This window comes from Elaeis guineensis, chromosome 1 (genome assembly GCF_000442705.2).
Source record: "Elaeis guineensis isolate ETL-2024a chromosome 1, EG11, whole genome shotgun sequence".
Taxonomy (NCBI): domain Eukaryota; kingdom Viridiplantae; phylum Streptophyta; class Magnoliopsida; order Arecales; family Arecaceae; genus Elaeis; species Elaeis guineensis.
Window position 1 is genome coordinate 107,155,770 of NC_025993.2, and position 15,075 is coordinate 107,170,844.

General features: G+C 49.3%; 1 protein-coding gene across 1 annotated transcript; it reads right to left on the minus strand.

Annotated features, from left to right (window-relative positions):
* Positions 1–3,677: 3,677 nt before the first annotated feature.
* On the minus strand, positions 3,678–5,112 carry LOC105038351 (uncharacterized). The gene is made up of 4 exons (XM_010914138.4): positions 4,847–5,112; positions 4,638–4,759; positions 4,104–4,526; positions 3,678–3,930 (listed from the first exon to the last, which is right to left on the minus strand). The coding sequence occupies exons 1-4, from the start codon at positions 4,992–4,994 to the stop codon at positions 3,847–3,849; spliced, it is 777 nt and encodes a 258-aa protein (XP_010912440.1). The 5' UTR covers positions 4,995–5,112; the 3' UTR covers positions 3,678–3,846.
* Positions 5,113–15,075: the final 9,963 nt, after the last annotated feature.

The following is a 15,075-nucleotide window of genomic DNA, read 5'->3' on the forward strand; positions in this document are numbered from 1 at the left end:
GCAATCTATGCATCAGTGGTGACTACAGGATGCGAAAAATTGGACTCTGCCACTGGAGCTGAGGGAGAAATATCTTCCTGATGGAAAAACTGCCTCGTCGATCCAGTTGAGTGTTGAGCTTTTCGACATGGTTGATTGTAGTCATCCCCCTATCTGACACGCCAATCTGTTGCGGTCAATCTCCTGTTGCATCCATCTCTGATGAAGAGCACCTACAAAATGAAGTTCTCACATATCGAAATTGTATCTGATGGGGATCCTCCAATGCTTAAGTCAGAGAGGGGGTTGGTGAACAGTAGATAAAAAGAATTTGAAATGGTAGAGTTTTCGTCCAGACTTGCCTTACCCGTGCTATTCATTTATCTCCATTTTATAGATGATTCTGATGTAACCGTCGAGCACGTGGTCTTGCTTTTTATGACGCTAAATTATTGAACTATAATCATGGAGTTAATGGATTGTTTATTTCCACTAATGACCATTACATGTAGTCTATAACCGTTCATAATGGTTAGGATGTGTTAAGAAGATAGACCGACTATATATCGGTAATAGTGATAAGTCGGTGGCCCTAGATATCCGAATGAGCATCGGTCAGTGACTCTGATATGCCGATGGTCTTCGGTTGGAGGTTAACTGAGTTGTTCATTATTGGTTGATAATAGCCGACTGTCGGTTGGTCAACCGATTGTGAGTCGGAGTAATGTGTTCATTCGGCCGATGTATGGTCAGAGTCGAGGGTCGGTTGTATTATCCCAACAACTATTTTTTATTATAATTTTTTTCCAACAAAATACCATCAAAGCAAGGTTATTGGTGACTAAATTTTTTTTATATTAATTAAATGAAAGAATATATAGATGGCAGCATAATTAAACTCACATCTTCCAATTATTTATTATAGAAGGTTGAATGAAAAATTTATTATTTTGTAAAAATTTGTATGATCCTATTAAATGAGATAATGCCAAATCAGCTGATAAAACTTAGCAAGAGTGAGAAAAATAAATAGGAAGATGGTTAGATTAATCAAGTAATAGATAAATAATAATTTTTATCATATTGCTATGAAGATTAATATCCATAGTTTGTGGAAAAAAATTGAAGAGTCTTTATGAGCAAAAAACTACACAGAACAAATCATTCATGATCAGAAATCCTATGAATATGAAGTATATGGATATGATCAGATAGTTGGAAAATTTTAGTTGTATCATCCAATAATATCTCGGCTTTTAATGATGTGGCAATATTAAAAATGGTAAAAAATAGTATAAAAAAATCAGAAAAAAAAGAATGTAATGTGATTACACAGTTAGCAGCATTAATTATAGAAAAATGGGGGAGGGAGAAAACAAGAAGCCAACCTATACTTCAATCAGACCCAATTCGGAAGTCTTATGCTATGATAATCATGTGGCTGTATTGACATAATGTCGAGTGGATGGCATTATCCTTGTTTTACATGTATTTTCTCGCAGAGAAGCCAGTAGTCCCAGACATGACATGCAGCCTTTTGCAATAACTAAAATTAGTGAGACAAGTTTTTTAATTAAAGAAGAGAAAAAATCTTAATAGCATACACGATTCACTTCTTTATTTATTGAATATAAACTGGCTCGCCAACAATTACCAAATGAACCTGTGGCATTGGGTCACTAGACCTTTCATTGATTGCACTACTATTCCCGAAAATTGTTTGATATAGTTAAGACTTGGGATAGCAACAAAACAAATTAAACTGTTCGTCTGTACCCTAACCCAACTCATCTAACTTTCAGATTTTTTTTTTTTTTGATAAATACACCATTAAGCCATTGTAAGGCTGGTCATCCAATCTAAACTATTCGACTTCCAATTATGCGAGTTTTGCTACATACACAGCATTGTGCATAAGTTGTTGCACCATTCCTTTAGATTCTCTTCTTCCTCATATTGCAATAACTGGGTCACACGATACCTACAGGTAAATGAGGCTACTTGAAACGCTCATTTTACCATGCACTAGTAGCAGCAATGATTTATATAAACAATCTTCAAGACACCAAAAAGCATAATCTAGTTTACCAAGTTTAATGGAGAGGCATACTGTCTTCCAGATTGCTGTAAGTTATACTACATGAATCATGAAGCTTGTACGTCCCTTTTATGTAGTGTGACAACACAAACAGGATATAGTTTTGATGTGAAGATTGCTAATAAGGTTTGACACATGTTTATTTTCTGAAATAAGGAGTATCTTCTTCTAGCATTGTTCGACTTGCAAGCTTCTGAGAATTAAAAATTAACATAATTGGCAAGGCGTGATTTTAAAGATGATTTCAAAAAGTCTGGTCCTTTTCTTATGTTGAACAGTTGAAGTCAACTTTTCAGAATTAACTCTCAGATACTTTACTCGTTTCTATCTGCTTTTGCTTTTCTCTTATCAGGGGCTAAATCTACTTGCTTTCCTGTTCCCTTATTCTTTTTTTTTTTTTTCCCCAAACCAATCACAATACAATTTCTCTCTCTCTTTTTCTACAAAAGAAATCTTTTGCTTTCTGCTTGTCTTTTACTTTATCTTTTTGAAACCATGCAAGAATCTTACCACTCCTAAATTGAAAGCACATTATTAAACAGATCAGAAATTTAGTGTAAAGTGTGGCTGAGTCTAAGGATCATGTTCGATCGCCTGCAGTTGATTGGTGCATGGATGGTGGCTGGTGATTGCAATGGTTCCTCTAGTTTGTAATTAATGCAAAGTCAAGCAATGGTAATATGCAAGTAAACTACTTTATCTTATGGGAAGAATGGGAATGGAGAAAACCAGGGAAGTTAAGGGACCTGAGCTGATCTTAAGAATGCCAGCATCCGACCCCCATCCCTGCTTTAACATGGGCACCGGTCGCATGTATGATGACTTAAACCCTTTCTATTGGAAACAATATTCCAATCAGTGAAAGTGGGGAAACTTTTTTCCCCAAGTGTTTGTTTTTTGTGTGAACAATCTTTTGATCATTTTTATAAGAAAGGTGATTAGAGGGAGGATCTATTCTCGCCCTTTTCTTTTTTAAAAGAAAGGAAAGGAGGGAAAGCCACGCACACTATAATTATCATTCTCAGTACATGGAGATGCACTCTCTAGATTCTAATTCAGAAGCTTTAGCTGCCAGGCAGAGGGCTATCACCATTAAGTCAAGTTCAATTAATAGCTTGGAGATTTAACTCATCAAAATTTCCCAGTGCGCGGCCCTTCAACTCTTTCCCTTCATATGTTTTGGAGAGGGGTGGGCTGGGAGGTTGAACCGTAAGAATAAAAGCATGTCCATGAAAGGGAAGTTTCATGCCAACTTCACTATTGAATGGTAAAATCTAGAAAAAGGTTCTGCTCAAGGAACAAGGTTTCTAGAACAAGATTTCTAGCACCTAATAAATGATCAAGTTAGTCTCGAATCAAGGTCTTAGCTTTATCTTTGTAGATAGAGGAACCAGTGCATTCAGAAGTTAGGGTGGCCTAATTGCATCGCTGCAACCAATTAGGACACTACGCCAACATTAGCCAAGGTACTAAAGAAATAATTCTTCAAAATTTAGAGTGGCGGAAATTCCAAACGTCCCACATATTCTGACAATTATATGAGTTATGAACTGGGACCATCCTGGATGAACCAATGCGTATACGAAAATAAGACACCCAGCTGATACACACGATGGTGATGAAGAGTATGACGTATTCTACTAGGATCAAAAGTTATAGGTTCCTTAAAGAAGACCTTCAACTTGAAAATTAGAACAAAAGCGAGCAACAGCTGCAAACATCTCAGGAAGGTTCTAGTATTTGTACAGAGTAGTCTGGGTGGCTGTAGTTTACACACAAGTCCCAAAGAAGGCCATCATCACCAACATTAGCCAGGACGTCCCAACTCGGAGCGTAGACCCCTGCCCCGCCACCTAAAGCACAAAATAATAATAATAATAATATAAAATAAAACACACACACAAAGAGATGACGAAAGAATAAAAAAGAGCAAAAGGTTAAGGGCTACTCATTTTCTCAATCATCATTTTTTTTTTTTTTTTTTTTACAGCTCAATCATTTTTCGGGGAGGGGAAAAGTAACGCACCCGGTTCCTATCCCCTGGGGAGGGCAAAGGGAGGATGGTAGCCGAATCCGTCTCGTCGCTGGGAAGAGGAACCGCCGGATTGCTGCTGATGAAAGGAATCCCACCGCCGGAGTGCGGCATTGGAGCGTCCGAGGGGGCGTGCCCGTTCCTCGGCAACAATGGGCCGGAAGAAGAAGGAGAAGCAGCCTCCGGCGCGGGCGTGGGGGAAGAACTCGGGGAGCCGATGGCCCAGCCGTGGGAGGGCAAATCTCCGCCAGCGGTGGGCGGCAGGGCAATGGGGAACGGGGCGAAGACTGTTGGAGGGAAGCCGGTGGAGGGGTCAGGGGTTATCACCCTCACGAGGAGCTTCTCGCCCTCCTCACATCTCCTTCCAGAGCTATTCCGAGTGGAGAAGTAGTAAAAACCGGGACGGGCGGGATGCCACTGTGTGCGTCGTGTGCGAGAGAGAGGACACGAGTAGGTAATTAAAATGAGCTAGCGACAATTAAATCGAAAGAACTCTATGTTTTGAAAGGTAGAGCAGAAGGAGAGTACCGTGAAATGGGTGGACTTGCTGCCATCGTAGATGAGGGTAGCTTGGGAGAAGCTGCAGAGATCGAACGCCCTTCTATTGTGGAAGAGGTATAGATTCTGGAGGTGGTGTTTGTGCCTGAACACTAGAGTAGAGGAGCTATGAAATTAGTTGAAGAGAAATAAGGAAAAATGGGGCACACATTGCGCAACAATGACGGTCGTGCACTCACCAAAAGAGTCTCCAACTTGAACAACGGGTCCTTTCCACTCGGCGAGGCCGTCCATGACAGTGGCACTCATGGCTTGAGAGGGCCACATGACGAGGAGTAGGAGCAAGAGAATTAAGAGGAACGAAGTGGGGAAAGCTCCTCCTCTCATGCTGCTGGATTGTGGTGGAAATGGGAGAAGTATGGGCCTCCGAAGTTTGAATTATAGTTACTCTTCTTTCTCGTGAACCAGCCGACCGGGTTAAGTTGAAAGCTTTCTGTACGAGCAAAACCCGTCTGTCGCCAGTCTTTGGCATCTGACAGCAAAGAGGGTTGGGATAGAGAAGGCTCCGGAAACCGAGCAGTTAAAAAGCGAGAGGGAATCTGAAAAAGGCAAAGTTGGGCATCGTAAATTGTGATAGTGGGACGTAAGTTTAAAGTGATTAGCTTTTAGTGGTGGAAATTAATTTAATCTAAACAAATTCTAAAGTAATTACCTTGATCAGCGAGCGATTACTGGTTTATTAACTCCAAAGAATTCAGAGAGTAGTCTCCCAGGCAAAGGACGAAGAAATTGTCCAGCAAGGCGTGATAGAGTTTTTGTTTGCATCTCTCTGTAATTTGGTCCATGCAGCGCATACGGCGCCAGTCTCGAAACGAGATGCTGGGAATTCGACAACTCGATTTAGGTTGATGAGAAAACCGTCGGTCGCTAAAGCCAATGTCCATTCAACTTTGTGGGCCTGGAACCGAACCCAAGGCAGAACAATATACATCTCGGCATGCAAGAATGAACATGATCGGGTGCTGGACTCACAGAGACCTACATAAATCCAATGCAGACATTAGAATCGCGTTCATCAGGATCCGACGTTTTCTGGGACCCAATAACCTGACAGCTTCAGCAACTATAACCCCGCCTCACCCAATCTGGAAAAATTTCAGATGAAAAGTCACTCATCAGCGTAAATAAAGGGAAAACTACATATATAAGTAAAACACTGCGATGGTGCCAACCAGATAGTCCAGGTCATAATTGTCTCATCAACAAAGATCAGAGGGAGCCGACCCAAAAAAAAGAAACATATACAACTAGTATGCTGCAATGATGCCCAGCTGGGTTTTGCAATGTTGTGCGGCAAAGTTTATAAATGAGAAAAATATATAGGTCAACCCATTATGGCCCTCATTATCTAAATTACAGATTATGGTCGCTTTAATCTGTGCTGTCGCACGTTTCCTGCTGAAGAATTTCGAATGGCAGCCACCTTCCCTAGTCCTATCTCAAACGCCACCTTCTCTAATCATTTTTTTTGCACTGCCATAAGCTTTCTACATGCACATGGATGCTTCTGAAACAGTCAGCAAAGATTTCTGGTGGAAGAAAGCAAGTGTTAAATATGCCCCTGTCCCCTTTTTAAAACTGTAAAGGCAAAAAAAAAAAAAAAAGGATCACTATAAATTATATTGTATCTGGATGGTCTCAGCACTCATCCTACGACTGAATGGAGTGAGTTCTCCTCAGAGCACATGGTGGTTTCATCTTCTCGGTAACTGGGATCAGATACTCAGGAGTTGCAAAAAATACAACCATTAGTTTGTCTAGCATAATCCTATACATTACTTGTACAAATACCTACAAAGCAATGCCAAGCTAAAATGCTAAATGGTAACAGTGTTGCTGCTAGTGCTGCTGTTGAGCACCACCAAAGTGTTCCATCATTGAGGGAAAACTACATAAAGTCAGCAGGCCTGATCTCAGTAAAAGATGTGCAAAATCTTGGATGGGCCAACCAGATGACCAAGCATAACAAAAAATGAAGCCAGTGGGCGGAGTCATGACATCCCTAGTTATGCAGGGAAGTTCTTGTTGGACTCGAGCATAAATTCGTGGTCCCATAAAGTCCATAGAGAAATTGGATAGGAAGCATGAGGAAGGATTCAAAGTCTTGCATCTATAATGTAATATGACTTGAAAAGATGCAAACATTTCTTACAAGGTTGGTTAATTTTTTACCAGTAGCTTACTGGTATCCTACAGTATGGCCATACCGGACACGACTGCTGACCTTAACTAATAAATAGTTAGAAAATATTATATTCCAAGAGTTTGTAATGGTGTAATTGAGATTATAAGCCATCATTTGTTATGAATGTTTCTTAGTCTCTACTGTGTGAAATCCAATTTTTCTGCCCAGCACCATGTGGATCGTTATGGTCCAATCCATAATACGATGCATTTCAGTCTACCAAGATGAATGACTATGGTCAAATATTAACACAATAAGCATCATGATGCATTTCAGCCTACTAAGAGAGAAAATACTCTTTTTCTCTTTTGTCTTTTTCGAGTTTCAAGCTGCATCATCTTATGCTAGATATCATGACCCAATATCACTGAATGTTGTAGTACCGTAAAACGTTTAGACTATAAAGCATAGGCATTCCCCTGCTGATGCCAACTAAGAGTCCAGGAACACCGATATCGGAAAAGGAAAGAATAAAAATAAAAGGAATAAAAAAAATATAATTACTCATACTCCAAACCCAGGCTAAGCATCACATACCCTGTATCATTGCAACGAATGAACATCAGGAATTCTTCAATCACAACATGTTGGGGAATACCCACCGACCGACCGACCGACTGTCGGAAGGACCGACCGACCCACGGCCCGACCGACCGACTGACAGCCCGACCGACCGACCGACGGTCGGACCGACCGATTGGCGGTCGGAGCGACCGACTGACGGATGCCATCACCGGCTAATTATCGGCTCACGATCGACTGAGGATATGTCGGACGCACCTTTTCTGACCGACTGAGCCCGGAGGTCTGATTGCCGAGTCATGTAAGACTCCCCGACCATCGGAGGGGCCCGACGCCATTCAGCTGGCCACCGACTTAGGGTCGGTCGGCTCCTCCAATCGCCGTACAGCCGCCAGACCTTGTCAGTTCTGACAGCAGCATGCGGCACGGCTACCTAGGGGCATTGTCCCACCGAGGGCATTGTCAACCCTGGTGATTTGACAGCCACACGGCGACATGACACCTTCACGGCGACTCTGACAGTCTACAGTGAGTTGACAGTTCCTCACTTGTCTGCGCCATTAATGACGGCGCCATACCGTGCTCCACTATATAAACCAGGGAAGGCAACGGTGCAAGGGATCCGCTCCATCTCTCTCCGCTTCTCGACTTCGAAACCACCAGGCTCGCTCCTCTCTCCCCTCTCTCCCTCTCGATCGAGCTCCCTGTCTACATTTCACTGTTGCCCAGTCACCTCTCTGACTTGACCGTCGGAGGATCCCCGCCGGAGCCGCCTCCGGTCAGAGTGGACTTCTCGTTTTTGCAGGTGCACGCTCCCCGACGATCGGGCGACGAGGCGATTGGCCGTAACAGATTGGCGCACCAGGAAGGGGCACGATGACAAAGACAAGAGCTCAACGATCGAGAATCACTGGGTCGGCAAGGCGCTCTTCCCGCCGGGAAGAGGCCTCCCCGCCACCACCGGCGGCGGAGCCCAGCTCTCCGCGTCCTGCAGTGACCACGGAGGCACAGATTGCGGCCATCGTACGGTAGATGACCGTACTAACGGACGCAGTCAAAAATCTCCAACAGCAACCGGCGGCCCGACCGATGCCCTCCAGGAGCAGCCGCCGACGACCGCACCGATCCCCGTCGCCTCCATGTGAGCGCCCCCAACAGCGCTCCCACGGAGAAGAGGAGGGACGACCATGGCGCGACGACTGACGGTCCCAGCGGCCCTCTCTTTCTCCATTGGAACGGGCAAGGAAGGAGAAATGGCTGCGCACGCCGTCGGCCTCCCTCTCAGAATCTTCCGGAGACTCCACTCCTGGGGTCTCCCAGCACCGACGAGCGGACGACTACGAGCGCTGGTTCGAGGAAATCGACCGCCGACTCGCCCAATTGCAGATGGACAGCCAGAAGTCTTCGAACGACGTCGACTTTCAGACCGCCCAACCTCTCTCCCGACTGGTCCTCGACGAGCCGATTCCCAGTCGGTTCAAAATGCCGCACGTGGAGCCATACGACGGCTCCACCGACTCAGTCGACCACCTCGAGAGCTATAAAGCTCTCATGACGATTCAAGGGGCAACCGACGCTCTTTTTTGCATCGGCTTCCCCGCCACGCTCCGCAAGGCTGCCAGGGCCTGGTACTCCGGCCTCCGGTCGGGAAGTATCCACTCCTTCGGGCAGCTCGAGCACTCGTTCGTGGCCCATTTCAGCACCAGCCGAAAGCCACCGCGAATGTCGGACAGCCTTTTCTCCCTCAAGCAGGGGGAAAACGAGATGCTCCGACACTTCGTGGTGCGATTCAACGCGGCCACGCTTGAGGTCCGGGACCTCAACGAAGACATGGCTGTCTCAGCCATGAAGCGGGGCCTGAGGGCGTCCCGATTCACCTATTCTCTGGACAAGACCCTCCCCCGGACATATGCCGAGCTACTGGAGCGCGCATACAAGTATATGCGCGCGGACGAAGGGGCATCCGACCGACGCTTGGCCGAGCCCAGAGGACCGAAAGAGAAGCGGAGAAAAGGTCGGGAGCCGCCGAACCAAGTAGGCCCCCGACCGATAGTCGGGCCTCGCCACTCCGACGAATCCAAAAGTCACCCCGACAACAGACTCCGAGGCCGGCACGCCCCAGGTATGGCTCCTACACTCCTCTCTCCACTCCTCGTGCGCAGATCCTAATGGAGATCGAGGGGAGGAATACCTGCGACGGCCTCCGCCTCTGAAGGCAAAAGGCCTCGACCGTCGGAAGTACTGTCGATTTCATCGAAGTCACGGCCACGACACCGAGCGGTGCATCCAGCTGAAGGATGAGATCGAGGCTCTCATCCGCCGGAGGTATCTCGACAAATTTCGGAAGGGTCCGCCGACCCAACCAGTTGCCGATCGACGACCCCAGCCGACTGAAGAAGCGGCGAACAATCAGCCGACGGCCGGAGTCATTAACATGATCTCCAAGCGGCTGGGCCCGGGGACGTCTACGGGAGGGGAGCCGACGAAAAAGCCACGCCCGGACGACGTAATCACCTTTACGGAAGACGACGTTCGGGGCATCCAAACTCCCACGATGATGCTGTTGTTGTGTCGGCGACAATAGCAAATTATGATGTAAAACAAATTTTTGTTAATAATGGAAGTTCGACAAATATTTTGTTTTACTCGACCTTCTCCCGAATGCGACTGTCAACTGACCGACTTAAGAGGGTCTCTGTGCCCCTGATCGGCTTTGCCGGAGACGCTGTCACGACAGAGGGAGAAATTACCCTGCCCGTGACGGCCGGCACCGAACCTCGGCAAAGCACGGTCCACCTAACTTTCGCGGTCGTCCAAGTTCCTTCGGCTTACAACGTCATACTTGGACGACCCGGATTGAACGCCCTCAAGGCGATCGTCTCGACGTACCATCTCTTGTTCGGTTCCCGACCAAAAATAGAATCGGAGAGATGCGCGGAGATCAACAGCTCGCCCGACGATGCTTCCAAATCTCCGCTCAAAGCGACGAGTCGAGGGGTTCTCTGACGATCGACAAGCTGGACCAACGGGAGGAGGAAGAACGAGGTTCGCCGGCCGAGCAGCTCGAGGCGATCCCGATAGGAGAAAATCCCGACAGGAAAGTTTGGGTTGGGTCTCAATTGCCCGACACCAAATGACGCCGACTGACGGAGCTGCTGACGGCCAATGCCGACATATTTGCTTGGTCGGCAGCAGATATGTCAGGCATCCCCCAGAAACAATAACCCACCGACTCAACATCGACCCGACGATGAGGCCGGTGAGGCAGAAGAAAAGGTCCTTTGCTCCGGAAAGGCAGAGGGCCATCGATGAAGAAGTGGACAAGCTACTCGAAGCAGGCTTCATCCGAGAATCCACATATCCCGATTGGCTCGCCAATGTTGTCATGGTCAAAAAAGCCAACGGAAAGTGGAGGATCTGCATCAACTACACCGACCTCAATCGAGCCTGCCCAAAAGATAGCTTCCTGCTTCCCAAGATCGACCAGCTGGTGGATGCGACGTCCGGATTTCGACTGCTCAGCTTCATGGATGCCTTCGCCGGGTACAACCAGATCTGGATGGCGCCTGAAGATGAGGAGCACACCGCATTCGTGACTCCCAAGGGCCTCTACTGTTATCGGGTGATGCCCTTCGGACTGAAGAACACCGGCGCCACCTACCAGCGACTCGTCAATAAGGTCTTCAAAGACCAGATCGGGCGCAACATGGAGGTATACGTGGACGACATGCTGGTGAAAAGCACGCAGATCCCAGACCATGTTCAGGATCTCGAGGAGACCTTTCGCACCCTTCGACGACACCGAATGAAGCTCAACCCGACCAAGTGTGCTTTTGGGGTGACCTCAGGGAAGTTCCTCGGATTCCTCATTTCTCAGAGAGGGATTGAGGCCAACCCTGAGAAAATAAAGGCAATCCTCGACATGCGTCATCCGAACACCAAGAAGGAGGTCCAACAGCTGAACGAAAAATTTCGCTCTTAGCCGATTCATTTCTCGATCAGCTGAAAGGTGCCTCCCGTTCTTCAAAACTTTGCGTCACGCAATGGTTTTCTTGGTCGGATGAGTGCCAACAGGCCTTCGAAGACCTGAAGAGTACTTGGCTTCCCCACCGCTGCTCGTAAAGCCGCAGGTCGGGGAAACCCTGTATCTCTATTTGGCCACATCTTCTGAGGCGGTCAGTTCGGTGCTCGTCCGAGAAAATGAGTGCCGAACCCATCAGCCTATCTACTACACCAGCAAGGTGCTCCACGGCGCAGAGGCCAGATACTCGGAGATGGAAAAGATGATTTTTGCCCTGACCGTCTCCGCACAACGACTCCGTCCATACTTCCAGGCCCACGCCATAGTGGTGCTCACCAACCAGCCCCTGAGGGCGATACTGCGCGACCCGACACATCTGGACGACTCCGAAGTGGGCGATGAAGCTCAGCGAGTTCGACATTCAGTACCGACCAAGGCCTGCCCTGAAAGCTCAGGTCTTGGCCGACTTCATCGCTGAATGCCCGACAACCGACCAAGGGTCGGGAGCTGAAGACCCAGGACGAGATGCGGTCTCTGAGCCAGACCCGATCTCCACCTGGGTACTCCACATCGACGGAGCCTCAAACCTCAGGGAAGCGGGGCCGGGCTCCTGCTCACGAATTCGAATGGGGTGGTCACCGAGTACGCCCTCCGATTCGACTTCAAGGCCTCCAACAACCAAGCCGAATACGAGGCACTCCTCGCCGGCTTGAGGATGGCAAGGGAGTGGGCGTCGACAGCCTCCGGGCATTCTCCGACTCTCAGCTGATCGTAGGGCAGGTCAAGGGCGAATTCGAGGCGCGGATCCGACCATGGTCAAGTACCTTCAGAAAGTGAAGGACCTTGTGGCACGCCTCAAGTATTTCAAAATTTCCCACATCCCAAGGTCAGAGAACGCCCGCGCCGACGCACTCTCCAGGCTGGCGACTTCGGCCTTCGACTCCTTGGGTCGGACGTTCGTGGAGAACCTCGAGCGCCCGAGCATCGATCGGGTCGACGAGGTACTGCAGCTGACATCCGAACCAAGTTGGATGGACCCGATCGTCCGGTATCTGACCGACGGGATCAGTCCCGAAGATCCCACGGAGGTCAAGCGACTCCGATGGTCGGCCTCGCAATATGTCATCATGACGGCCGACTCTACAAGAGGTTGTTCTCCCTTCCCCTGCTTAGGTGTTTGGGACCGACCGACGCCGACTATGCTCTCCGAGAGGTTCACGAAGGAATTTGCGGGAACCACTTGGGGGGCAAGTCCCTGGCCTACAAGGTCCTGCGACAAGGTTATTACTGGCCTACATGAGGAGGGATGCAGCCGAGTTGGTCCGGAGGTCGAGCCATGTCAAAAGTACGCCAACGTTCAACACCAACCGGCCAGCCAAATTGCTCCTATTGTCGCTCCGTGGCCCTTCGCCCAGTGGGAGTCGACATTCTCGGTCCATTCCCACCAGCGTCGGGCCAGAGGAAGTTCATCGTTGTCGCCATCGACTACTTCACCAAATGGGTGGAGGCTGAGCCCCTGGCGCAGATCACCGAGCGGAAGATGGAGGACTTCATCCAAAAGTCCATCATCTTCAGGTTCGGGTTGCCGCATGCGATCATCACCGACAACGGACGGCAATTCGACAACCAGGACTTCAGAGACTTCTGCGCCAGGTTCCACATCAGGCACCGACTGACTTCAGTCGGGCACCTCCAGTCCAACGGTGAGGTCGAGGTGACCAACCGAACCTTGCTCCACGGACTCAAGACCCGACTAAAGAAGCCAAAGTCTCTGGGTCGACGAGCTGGGCTCCGTTCTGTGGGCTTACCGAACGACCCCCCCGCATTCCGATCGGGAGTCGCCTTTCAGTTTGGCCTATGGGACGGAGGCCATGATCCCGCTCGAGATTGGCCTGCCATCTTCAAGGGTCGAGCGGTATCAAAGCTGGACAACTCCGAGAGTCGGAGGGCCGACCTAGACCTCCTCCCCGAACTACGAGACGAGGCCCAAATTCGCATGGCTTCATACCGACAGAGGGTCGCTCGGTATTACAAGCCAAGGTCAGACCGAAGCTTTTCAGGCCTGGCGACCTGGTCTTGAGGAAGGCAGAAGTGTCGAAGCCCTTGGACCAAGGAAGCTGGCTTCCAATTGGGAAGGACCCTACAAGGTAGCAGACACCTACGGACCGAGAGCCTACCGACTGGAGACCCTTGAGGGGAAACCCATTCCCGAACTTGGAACGCCGACAACTTGAAGCCGTATTACCAGTGAACTTTGTAATTCAATAGTCGAATACAAATTCAGTTTGAAAGTTTGGGGTTTCAACTCTTCGACTAATGATCGGTGCTCATCAAGGTCAAGCCCCGACCAGCGGTCTTAATCGTCGGTGATCCATCGGACTCCTGCGAGGACCGATGAACTCTTATTGACGGAGTTGACACTCCTTCGACGATGCGTCGGACCCTTACCAGGACCGATGAACCCTTATGGGACGGGAGTTAAATCTCCTTCTACGGTCGAACTTCCGGCCAAACCATCGGCTGACAAGCCGATCGGGCCCCCGACCAAAGATAGGCGAAAAGCCTACGCGACTGACGTCGCGACTTCCGACCAGGCTACGGCCGATCGAGGATATTCAGCTTACCACCGTCTATCGCACAACGCGACCTTAGTCGCATCCACGACTTGCCGACCGACCTACGGCCGGCTGGACGACATTCGGCTTGCTACCATATGTCGAAAGATGCAGAACGAATACCCGACGCAAGAGCATGGGGATCCGACTTATTGTCGTTCCCCGACACTGCGTCGGACGACATTCGACTGAACGCGTCTATGGAAGCCCGACTACCGAACCTTTACCAGGTTCGGTCGGCTCCCGACTCAACAAGACGCGCCCGACTGATGAGCTCGACTATCAGAAGCCGACCCAAAGTCGGGACTTACCCTTCCTTCGTAGCGGCACGAGTTGCCGAACGTCCTACCGACTTATGTGAGTTAGCACTTACACAAGTTAATGACTCACTAAGGCATTCATCTAACATTTGGAAGAAGGAGACAAAGGGAAAGCAGAAGAAATTTTCATTCAAAATTTTCATTCAAAAGTACAAAGTCGGGTCGAAGCCCGATTACATGTATTTCAAAAAACAAAAAGCAAAGAAAGTCGGTATGGCCCGATCACCCATCTGAGTCGATCTCCTCGACCGACGGGAGATCGGGGATGACAGGTGTGTCGGCCACGAGCGGAGCCGGGTCGACGGCTGAAGCCGGTCCTTCGGTCGGCGGGGGACTGGCAGTCGGCGCCGCTTCCTCCGGGACGACTTCCTCCGCAGCAGCTACGCCTCCCGACGGCTGGTCGGCCATCTCCTCGGTGGCTTCCTCCTCGGCCCCCGGTGGGACGATGCTGCTAAGGTCGAGCTCCGGATACAAGGCCCGGACTGCCTCCCGACCGTCCTCGTACCCCACCCGGTACGAGGCGAAACCCGACTCGAGCATCTCCTCCCGATATTGGTCGGAGACCCTGAAGTCTTCAACCGCCGGTCGGCCGACTCCCTCGCCGACCTTGCCTCTTCCTCCGCCGGCCGAGCGATTCCTTCGCCGACTCCGCCTCTGCCTCCGCCTTTGCTATGTCGGCGTCGGCTTGGGCGATCGAGAGTCCTCTCGGCCTTGGCGAGCTTCTCCAGGCTCGCCCGAAGTTGCT

Coding starts and splice junctions, on each gene's coding strand:
- LOC105038351 (XM_010914138.4), bottom strand. CDS start 4,994: ATGAGAGGAGGAGCTTTCCCCACTTCGTTCCTCTTAATTCTCTTGCTC. Junction 4,760..4,846: donor TCAAGTTGGAGACTCTTTTG/GTGAGTGCACGA, acceptor CCTCTACTCTAG/TGTTCAGGCACAAACACCAC. Junction 3,931..4,103: donor CCCCAGGGGATAGGAACCGG/GTGCGTTACTTT, acceptor TTTGTGCTTTAG/GTGGCGGGGCAGGGGTCTAC.